At 46.6% G+C, this 10,177-nt stretch overlaps 1 protein-coding gene across 1 annotated transcript; it reads right to left on the bottom strand.

Moving 5' to 3' along the window:
- Positions 1–1,332: 1,332 nt before the first annotated feature.
- Positions 1,333–6,331, bottom strand: LOC311626200 (SLA class II histocompatibility antigen, DQ haplotype D alpha chain-like). The gene is made up of 5 exons (XM_084891258.1): positions 6,192–6,331; positions 2,957–3,202; positions 2,235–2,516; positions 1,814–1,987; positions 1,333–1,637 (listed from the first exon to the last, which is right to left on the bottom strand). Exons 1-4 carry the CDS (start codon positions 6,271–6,273, stop codon positions 1,833–1,835), a joined length of 765 nt encoding a protein of 254 aa, XP_084747384.1. The 5' UTR covers positions 6,274–6,331; the 3' UTR covers positions 1,333–1,637; positions 1,814–1,832.
- Positions 6,332–10,177: the final 3,846 nt, after the last annotated feature.

The following is a 10,177-nucleotide window of genomic DNA, read 5'->3' as shown; positions in this document are numbered from 1 at the left end:
AGTCTTTTTTTTTTTTTTTTTTTTTTTTTTTTTTTTTGTAGCTTGGTTGTCCCTCACTAAGCCCCCTGCTGGCCTGGTCACCCCATGCAGCCTGTTTGGCCATCTGTTTGGTTGTTTCAGATGTGATGGTTGCTTATGCTTTTATATGTATAGATTACAGTTGACAATCGCTATTATTTTATATTAGTTTCAGGTGTATAGCACAATGGTTAGGCCTCTATGTAAAAAATCATGCAGGGAGGAATGACTGAGGCACTGTGGGGAACCCAGTTGCAAAGGGCGGGATGGCTCCAAGGTGGGTCACGCACATGCTCAGGAGTTAAGTGTTGGACACACAGGGAGAGCCAGAGCGTCCCTTTGTGGCTCCATCTCCCTGGGAGGGTTTCCACTGGGAGACAGGGAGTCCAGAGCAGGCCAGCACCCACCTCTGCTGCTGCATGATCTCATCCCTGTGACCCGGGTGCTTTCCCCCTCACAGGCTCCCCTTCCTTAGGCAGGAGCGGAGGATGGGGCGGGGGTAGCAGGCTATTCTGCTTCTCCCGGTGCACAGGGACCCAGGGATCTGGTGATGCTGATTGGGCTTACCTGCCTGGTCACTCCCTGCAGCCTATTCACCCCGTGTCCTTCACATGCCAGGGTGGCACAGGAGCATCCACAGGTTAGCCAGCAGGGCTCCTCCAGAAGGCGAGGCAAGCTACACCTGTACCTAGGGGCCCCGTGTGCCTGTGGGTCTACTCCTACCCCTTTCCCACTGGTTACTAGCCCTAAGTAAGGACAAAGCATTATTGCCCCATTCCAATGACCCCTGACTGACTTCCATTTCTTCTCCTGCCTAGAGCATTCTTATCTCCTCAAAAGTAAAGAGAAGAGAGAAAGTTTCTAATATCATCATTAACTTCACAAATTTAAAGTTTTGAGAAATTTTTTTTTTTTAGTTTTTGGTACTCTTGCAATTCAAATCTCCTTTCCCCTAATGTTCCTATCATAACATTTGAAAGCTATGTTATAGTAAGTATGGACTTCCTTCTTGGTTTTGTATCCCTGCTGAACAAAATTGCACCAAGTGCAGAGGGTATATATGACCTTCACTGATGCCTGAATTGGGGAGGGGAGAAAGGCAGTGGCCAAGGGTGGGAATCAAATGAAGAAAGAAATCTTAACCTTATCTAAGATAGCAAAATAGTATCAGGATATATTTGGCTGCGCTTTTGTTACTGGGGCATGAAATACCTAAAATAAAATGAAAGGCGCCTGAAGTATGAGAGTTTGCAATTCTTAGCCATGATCCCACTCAGCCCTGAGATGAAAGAGAGGGGAAAAAGATCAATAAACTCAATAAAAGACACCCTAAAGGGGATTTATTGCTTCCATGGGGATATCAGATCAGGCCCACAAGGAATGAGGCATATCCCAGGGATCTCCATAGTAGGTAACAGCGGAGAAAAAAAAAAATGTCAGGAGTGAGGGGGAGAATTCCAAGGGTTTGTGAACTCTGAGAGGACACAGCACCTTAAGTCCCAGAGAAGAGCTGACAGGAGGGGCAGTGGATGCGAGGAGGACTAAGATGAACTAGGCCAGCGAATAATGCCAGGTCACTCAGCATGTCCGCTTGTCTGCTCTTAAGATTGGCAACGCACCTGCAATAACAAGACAGACATGAGATTCTTGAGTCTCAGGGCTCCTGTGCTATCCTCATGCCGTTTCCTAATTCTACTAAGATTTTCAATCACAGTTGTGTCCACAGTCTCTTTCCACTCCCCTTCCCCCTGTCCTGTGTCTCCCGCTCCCAGCTCCAACACGTGGGCATCCTTACCTTCCTTCTGGCATGTGACTCACAGGGGCCCTTGCTGTCTGGAGGCACCAGCTGGGCGCAGGCCCTGGATGATGAAGACGGTGCCCGTGATGATGCCCACGAGGCCCACAGCCAGCCCCAGGGCGCAGACCACTGTCTCCGTCAGCTCTGACATGGGGGCTGGGATCTCGGGCTCTGTGGGATGAGGTGAGGGGGTCAGAGTGCGGAAGGATGGCTCACAGCATGTGGACAAGACAGGTGGGCGGGGTGGTGTTGGTTCTACAAAGACCTGGCTCCAGGTTGCGGGAGAATAATACAGTCTGCCTTTAGAAATCCTGAGGTGCAGGAAAGGGGCTTTGGGCCATGAGATTTAGGGGCTAAATGGCAGAGTCTCTGACTTGACAGAGAAAGAAGGCACCGAAGGCGTGGGGCTCATACACACCCCAGTGCGTCAGGAGTGGCTGGTCCAGCCCCAAGTGCTCCACCTGGCAGTCATAGACGTCGTCAGCAGAAGGCAGGAAGGTGAGGTAACTGATCTTGAGGAAGGAAGGATCCTTCTTGGTCAGGAAGCTGGTTTCGGAAACACCCTGCGTGACGGGGTGCCCGTTGCTCAGCCAGGAGATGTTGATCACGGGCGGGAAGATGTTGTCCACGGCACAGATGAGGGTGTTGGGCTGGCCCAGCTCCACGGGAGACTTGGGAAACACCGTCACCTCAGGAACCTCTATGTGAGGAAGCAGCACTGGCTTAGAATCACGGGCAGCTCTGCCCTGAGGGTCCTGTCTCCTGGAGGGCCCTCCCACCACCGTTTCCCCATCGGAGAGCAGAGAGCTCTTGTTCCCTCTGCTTGTGAGCCACTGTACACTGCCCGCAGGTCATCCCCACGCCCTTCTCTCTGTGGGCCCCTTGGTAGTGTGGAGGTCTAGGGGACCCATCCTGGAAGGAGTCGCGGATAGCATAGGGGAGCAAGAATGTGTATTTCATGGAAATACGTGATTTGTAAGAAGGGAGAGGATGAGGGTTCAATAAATACCATGAGGAGACCTGAGACCCCTTGGAAAAGAGAGCATTTAATAGAGTGAAGGGAATCTATCCGAGGCAAGAAGGGATGAGGCCTGGTGTGAAGGGTAGATTCGGGTAAGAGACTGGATGGTGGACACATACCATTGATAGCAGCGGTGGAGTTGGAGCGTTTAATCAGGATGTTCAGGTTGTGTTCTATAGTAGCCATGTTTCTCAGTCCACCCTGTGGGTCAAAACTTCCAAATTCTCTTAACCCAGGCAGCCGCCAGACAGTCTCCCTCTTCTTCAGGTCCACGTAGAACTCCTCATCTCCATCAAATTCAAAAGTGTACTGGCCCGAAGGACCGTAAGACTGGGAGAAGCATGCAAATGTAGCAACATGGTCAGCTGATGAGTGAGGTGGGAGCAGGGAGGTGCAAAACACGGGAGAGAAAGGATATCGTTAAACAGTGACAAGAGACAGACATGCAAACATTGTGGGCTGCACCTCTGGCACAGCCTGCAGACAACCAATCCCCAGCACCTGCTCCTCTCCCCTCCCCTGGCTGTCCTGTTAGAGTCCAGCTGCCTCTCCACTCCCCCATTCGCTCCTGTCACAGGATCAGCATTCCACATGCCTGTTCACTGCTATTCCCTGCCTCTCTAGCTCAGCCCCCGACACCTCATGGGCTTAAGATAAATACTAAAATGGGCAGAACAAAGAATGAATGAATGAATGAATGATCATGGCCTTATTTTCTTTCCCAGAGATTCAGTTTACCTCCCTCTGCTTCATAAGTTTTCTCTCTCAATTTCTTCACTGATTAATAACACATTCATTGTGGGCCCTCTCCCCTCAGGACTGGCTCAGAACAGAACATCTTCTGTGCAAGGATTCCTCCCTCCTTTTATTTATTTTTTTAACCAAGGAAAAGCACACTCAATATTATTTTTAAAGAATTCCTTCTATTTTAGGGAATAAGAAAGAGTAGGATAAGGGCAGTGAGAATATTATAAAATACATAAAAGGTAAGCAATGCTTCTAAGGTCTCTGTTTTCTTGTTTGTTTGTTTGTTTTTGTTGTTTTATTAATCCTTACCTGAGGGTATTTTTCCATTGATTTTTTTTTTTTCTTTTCGAGAGGATGAAGGGAGGAGAGAGAGAAACCTCTCATATCAATTGATTGCCTCTCACAGGTGGCTCTGGGGATTGAACCTGCAACTCAGTGATGTGCCCTTGACCAGGAATCAAACATATGACCTTTCCGTGTGCAGGCTGATACTCTAACCACTGAGCCCATCAGCCAGGGCTAAGGTCTCTGCGTCTGTAACAGGGTGGTCATTAGAGGAGAGCACCTGGTTTCCTCTGAAATGAAACTGGAAACTTCATTAAATTTTGGATTTCTGTCATTTCCCAACCCTCTTATTTTTCTTTCTTTTCTTTCTTTCTTTCTTTTTTTTTTTTTTTAATAACAACCGTGCTTAGGGCTCAGGAGCCATAATGCGGCCCAGTCACCGCTGAGTCTGGTTGTTAGTGAACCTTTATTTTTTCCATAAAAAAATTAAAAACTTATATATCATGAACATATTTCTACAAAGGCAAATATAATACAGGCTAGTGGTTGGCAAACTGCGGCTGGCGAGCCACATGCGGCTCTTTGGCCCCTTGAGTTTTTAGCAAAGATCAGTTTAGGAGTACCCTAATTAAGTTAATAACAATGTACCTACCTATGTAGTTTAAGTTTAAAAAATTTGGCTCTCAAAAGAAATTCTAATCATTGTACTGTTGACATTTGGCTCTGCTGACTAATGAGTTTGCCGACCACTAATCCAGGCTAAATTAAACTAGTTTCTTCTACCCTAAAAGTTCATTTTTTCTTCTAATTTTCAAAGAAAGGAAAGCATTTTCATGGGTCCTACAGGCATTGCAGGCCCTTGGATTTATTACCACTGTGGGGGGTACGTCCAGCCAGACCAGGAAGCTCTGCAGTGACATTGAGAAAGGGAACTTGGACGAGCTCTGGAGAAGCAGACAACACTTTCTCACCAAACCAAGAAAGCCTGGGCAGCCATGGTTAATAACATCGCTGAGGATCAGTCTGACCTCCAGTTCACTTCCCCTTTGATCTACAGTGCTTGGTTTTCCTACTTTGCTTTTACGAACCCACTCTCCATGCCAATAAAACAGCAGGGAAAAGAGCCAGGGATGGACTCTGGGGAAAAAGGAGAGGAAGGGAATGAAGAAGAGAGGGTGAAAGGTGAGCAACAGGGGTAGGTAGAGGAACCCAGGGGACCAAACCATGATTGGGTGCCCAATCCTCCTCTTACAGGGCCTCCTTAGATGCCATGAATGTCAGGCGTATAAGGTTAATATAATTTAATTCACCAAGTTTTCATCATAAAGTTCTCGATTTTAAAATATATGTAAAGATATTCCCTACTGCCGAAACCAGTTTGGCTCAATGGATAGAGCGTCGGCTTGGGGACTGAAAGGTGCCGGGTTTGATTCCGGTCAAGGGCATGTACCTTGGTTGCTGGCATATGCTCAGTAGGGGGTGTGCAAGAGGCAGCTGATAGATGACTCTCTCTCATCGATGTTTCTAACTCTCTCTCTTCCTTTCTCTCTGTACAAAATCAATAAAATATATTAAAAAAAAGATATTCCCTACTTTGTTATAAAAACAATTATATAGCTCTACCTGTAGTCATAATTTTAAATGGCATTTGTAATTTTAAATTGACATTTATTGGTCTTCCTTACTTGGGAAGAACACCTAATAGCTATTTTACTTGATTTTCTGTAAGGTGAGGCATAAGAGATAACTGAGATTAAGTGAAAAACCACGTGATAAAATGACTTCTCTGAAGGCCTTCACTGGGCTGCTCACCCACTCCCCACCAGTGCCAGTTCTCAGCTTGGAAATGTATGTAAACCTCAGACAAAGCAAAGAACCCTTCTTCATATCTACATAGTACACATAATTCATGAAACTCTTTACCTCAAGGTAAACTACAATAGTAATATATCAAAAACCTCAAAAATTGTTCAGAAAAATTTGGGAACAATAATTCGTGAATTTTAGTAACAGAACATCCACTTGTGAAAACACTCCTAATCCTTGAGGCAATCACACATGAATGCTGTAGAGCCTCTGAGCTATATTCGTGGATCCAACTTTAGAACCAGGATGATGGCCTTGGTGCAGTGGCAATAGCTCAGGCAGCACAGACTGGATGGGGACCCTGGTTTCCCACAGGAGGAAGGACCATCATTTTTGATCTGCTTAATATTGAGGGTGCCTTTGAAGAATCTCTACTCTTTCTATCCAAATCTCTCTTTTTTACCCTCTAATTCTGTTTCCCAGTCCAGTCCCCTCCTGGCTCAGCAGTGCACTCACCCACAATGTCGTCACCTCCACACCGACTCAGCACCATGGTCAGGGCGAGGGCCCCCCAAATCAGAGCTCTGTTTAGGGTCATCTTCTTCTCAGGGTGGTGTCAGCAGTTGCTGCTCTTTGCTGTAGAGCAATGGTGAGGACCAAGCTGAGGAAGAAATCTAAAAACACCCAAACCAAACCCTGCAGTCAGGCCCTAGCCAATCAGAAAACACCCCTGTGATGACACCTCAGTTGCTGGTTGAAGAGTGTGTACCAGGAGGCCTGGCAGGGACTGGGAAATCCCCAGGTTCTGAGGTTCTGATGCAGCCTCTGCTCAGAGTGGACCTGAGGGAATTCTCCATCAAAGGAGGTGTCAGAGCCAAGCCAGAGCCCTGCAGGAGCTCTGGTGCTCTGCGTTGTTCTGAGTGGCCATGAGTCCATGTATTCTAGTCTCGTATCCAACCATACCAGGACTGGGTCTTCTCAAACCCTGCCCACTGTATTAAATGTTGGGAACTTAGTCCAATTTCCTCCTTTATCCTCTGCTCACTAGTAACAGGTGTTGGGTCTGAGCCCCTCTGCCTGGGGCTGGACCTCCTAGGATGCTGCGCTGGGTCTTAGACAGAGAAGCCATGGGAGGTTTGGGTATATAAGAATGAGTGTTTATTGCTGAAGCCAGTGGCCATATAGCCATCAGACAAGAACAGTCCTGACAGCAAAGTCCAAACAGGCAGGCAGCCGGACACCAGCTGGTGAATGCATATCTTTCCCATAAAACAGCATCAGTCTCTGCACCCATAGCTATTATCTGACCAGCCACACGTTGCCTCCTAGACTCACCGCCTCACGTGGTAGTGGTATCTGAGCTCTGGCTCAGCAGCTTCTCCTGTCTCTCCTGCCCTGCTGCTCTCTTTAGAATTGTTCCCACACTTCATCTGAGCTTTTCTCTCTCCATTTTCTAGCAAACTTCTTCTCACTCCATCCTCAACTGACCCCAGCCTACTCGAGCTGACTCCAGCTTACTCAGCCAAATAGATAGTCAGTAATCTATTTTTCTACCCTTTTGGCCAGTGGCTCTCAACCTTCCTAATGCTTCTAACCTTTAATACAGTTCCTCATGTTGTGGTGACCCCCAACCATAAAATTATTTTTGTTGCTACTTCATAACTGTAATTTTGCTACTGTTATGAATCATAATGTAAATATCTGATACGCAGGATATCTTTTGAGGCTCCTGTGAAAGGGTCATTAGACACCCAAAGGGGTTGTTATCCACAGGTGGAGAACTGCTGATTTAGACAAAGGCGGCTCCATGCCCACAGTGACATCAATCATACTGGCTACAGAAGGGCACAGAGTGCCATGTATCCTTACACCTGCTCATGGTATCTTGGCCTGATTAGGATTCCCAGGCTCAGAGACCTTGAGTACTTCATTTAGGCACATGCCCAAAACGGCCTTGGCCATTCTGGTGTATTGATAACAAGGCCTCTGTGCTCCACCTGCCTTGACTATCTGGGGACCTGGCATGGTTCCCACAGGAGGGAAGTTATGAAATCAGAATCTCTTCTCTGTGTGTGCCTGCTGGTTCTCACAAACCTAAATAACCAAAACATGAACAGTCACAAAAATGGCCAAACACACCTCTCTCCTGGGTAACGTGAATGACTGCTACTCCTTTATGTTATTTTTTTTAATTGATTGATGAGCAAGAGAGAAACATCGATTTGTTGTTCCATGTATTTATGCATTCATTGGTTGCTTCTTGTATGTGACCAGAGACTGAAACCCCAACCTTGGCATAACCAGACACGGCTATCTGGCCAGAGCTGACTGCTGTGTTTATACCAATTGGAGCTTTAGCTTCAGTAATGCCTTCCTTCCTTGCAGGTAACATTTATTAAGATGCCCAATTATATGCCCAACCAGCATGGCTCAGTGGTTGAGCATTGACCTATGAACCAGGAGGTCATGGTTCAGTTCCCCATCATGGCACATGCCCAGGTTGCAAGCTTGATCCTCAGTGTGAGACATGCAGAAGGCAGCCGATCAATGATTCTCTCTCATCATTGATGCTTCTATCTTTCTCCCCATCTCCCTTCCTCTCTGAAGTCAATAAAAATATATTTTAAAAAAAGATACCCAATTATAGAACTACTTACCCCAGCACCCACTTCCTAACAGAATCCCATTAATGACAAAGTCTCTATTTTTTTCTTTTCTTTTCTTTTTTTTAAAAAAATATATATTTTATTGATTTTTTACAGAGAGGAAGGGAGAGGGATACAGATTAGAAACATAGAAGAGAGAGAAACATCGACCAGCTGCCTCCTGAACACCCCTATTGGGGATGTGCCTGCAACCAAGGTACATGCCCTTGACCAGAATAGAACCTGGGATCCTTCAGTCCGCAGGCTGACACTCTATCCACTGAGCCAAAAGGGCCAGGGTTAAAGTCCCTATTTCTTAATTCCTTCCCAAGATCACCTACAAACCCAAACTCAGACAGTTTTATGTGACAACTAGGTAGTCCCTAGATAGTCAATCAAGTGTTGACATTTTGTAGATGTGATAATCCATTGACTGAATGACAGAGGTCATGCTGGGTAATGTGCCTGAGCCGGATCTGTCAGCTAAAGAGTCTCAGGCACAGAGTGAGGCCTCCCTGAGGGAGTGGATTCTGCTCCGGGGTTTGGCTTTGGCTGTGCCAAGAGTTCCAGCTGCCCTCCTGACAGTGGTCTGTCCTGTGGGTCTTCGACTTGCCTAGTTCCCCACAACTGTGTAAACTGGTCCTGCAATAATTCTCTGAACAGACATCTCCTCCTGGTTCCAGCACCCTCTGACCGCGAGGCCGACAATTCCCCAAAGCGAGTGTCCCCCTCACTGCGATGACATAACAGCTTGTTCACCACCGGTGTGCTCCCGGTGCCTTTGGCTGGGGCACTGACAGCAACCTTTAGGTTGTTGTGAGAATATATACACACTGCACTTGGGATGGATTCCTAGGACTCCTTACATGTACCTGCCATGCTCTAATACCAGTCCTATTTTATCAGGGGGACCCTGCAGCAGAGAGGTGAGGTGCCCAGGCTCACACAGTAGTCAGAGGCAGAGACAAAATGTCACAAGGCAAGTCATGGGCCTTGCAGGGGAGGGGTCTCTTTCTGTGTGGATTCAGAGTCCAATGCCCTGAAATAATGAGGATAGATATTTGAACCTTATCATTTTTGGGGGCTTGCTGTTGGGAACCAAGAGCTTCTACTTGAGCCTCACTGGCATGGCTCAGTGGTTGATGTTGACCTATAAACCAGGAGGTCACGGTTAGATTGCCAGTCAGGGCACATGCTGGGGTTGCAGGCTCCATCCCCATTGGGAGGCATACAGGAGGCATCCAATCAATGATTCTCTCTCATCATTGATGTTTCTCTCTCTCTCTCTCTCTCTCTCTCTCTCTCTCTCTCTCTCTCTCTCTCTCTCTCTCCCCCCCCTCTCTCTCCCTCCCCTTTCCTCTCTGAAATCAATAAAAACATATTAAAAACTATTTAGACACTAAATAGTCTCTAAAACCTGTATATTTTCAAATTCTTCAAGTTCTGACTTCCAGCTACTTTTCCCCGATACAGCCCTGCTTATGAAGCATTAGAGTTTCTACTCTAAAGGCCAAGACCTCCACCATCACAGCCATTACAGGTGCTTCACAACAAGACAGAGCCCAGAGTGGCAAAGTACAAGGAGGCCGGGCTTTGTCATCAAAAGAACAAGTACTCAGACTGCTTGTCATTTCATCTGCTGTGTCAGCCTGGGCAAATCCTCAAAATGCAGGAGCCTTAGGGTTCTTTCCTAGAAACGGGTGAAAACTCTGATAGTTTCTATGATGACATGAAACTATAATATTTACAAATTATAAGGTTTTAATACAGTACAGTGCCTGGCACATGGCATGTATTCCCAGATGAGAACTACTATGTAATAATATCAATAACGATAATGGTATGAGAACATCATGC

Source organism: Pipistrellus hanaki (assembly GCF_964339955.1).
Source record: "Pipistrellus hanaki genome assembly, chromosome: 7".
Taxonomy (NCBI): domain Eukaryota; kingdom Metazoa; phylum Chordata; class Mammalia; order Chiroptera; family Vespertilionidae; genus Pipistrellus; species Pipistrellus hanaki.
Note: the sequence above shows the minus strand (reverse complement) of the source record. Positions and strands in the feature narration are given on the sequence as shown.

Bases quoted from the DNA above. Each gene is read 5' to 3' on its own strand.
- LOC311626200 (XM_084891258.1), bottom strand. From the start codon at position 6,273: ATGACCCTAAACAGAGCTCTGATTTGGGGGGCCCTCGCCCTGACCATG. The intron at 3,203-6,191 runs GTGAGTGCACTG...CTCACTCATCAG, and splicing joins TGGAGGTGACGACATTGTGG to CTGACCATGTTGCTACATTT. The intron at 1,988-2,234 runs GTGTGTATGAGC...CTCATCCCACAG, and splicing joins GCCACTCCTGACGCACTGGG to AGCCCGAGATCCCAGCCCCC.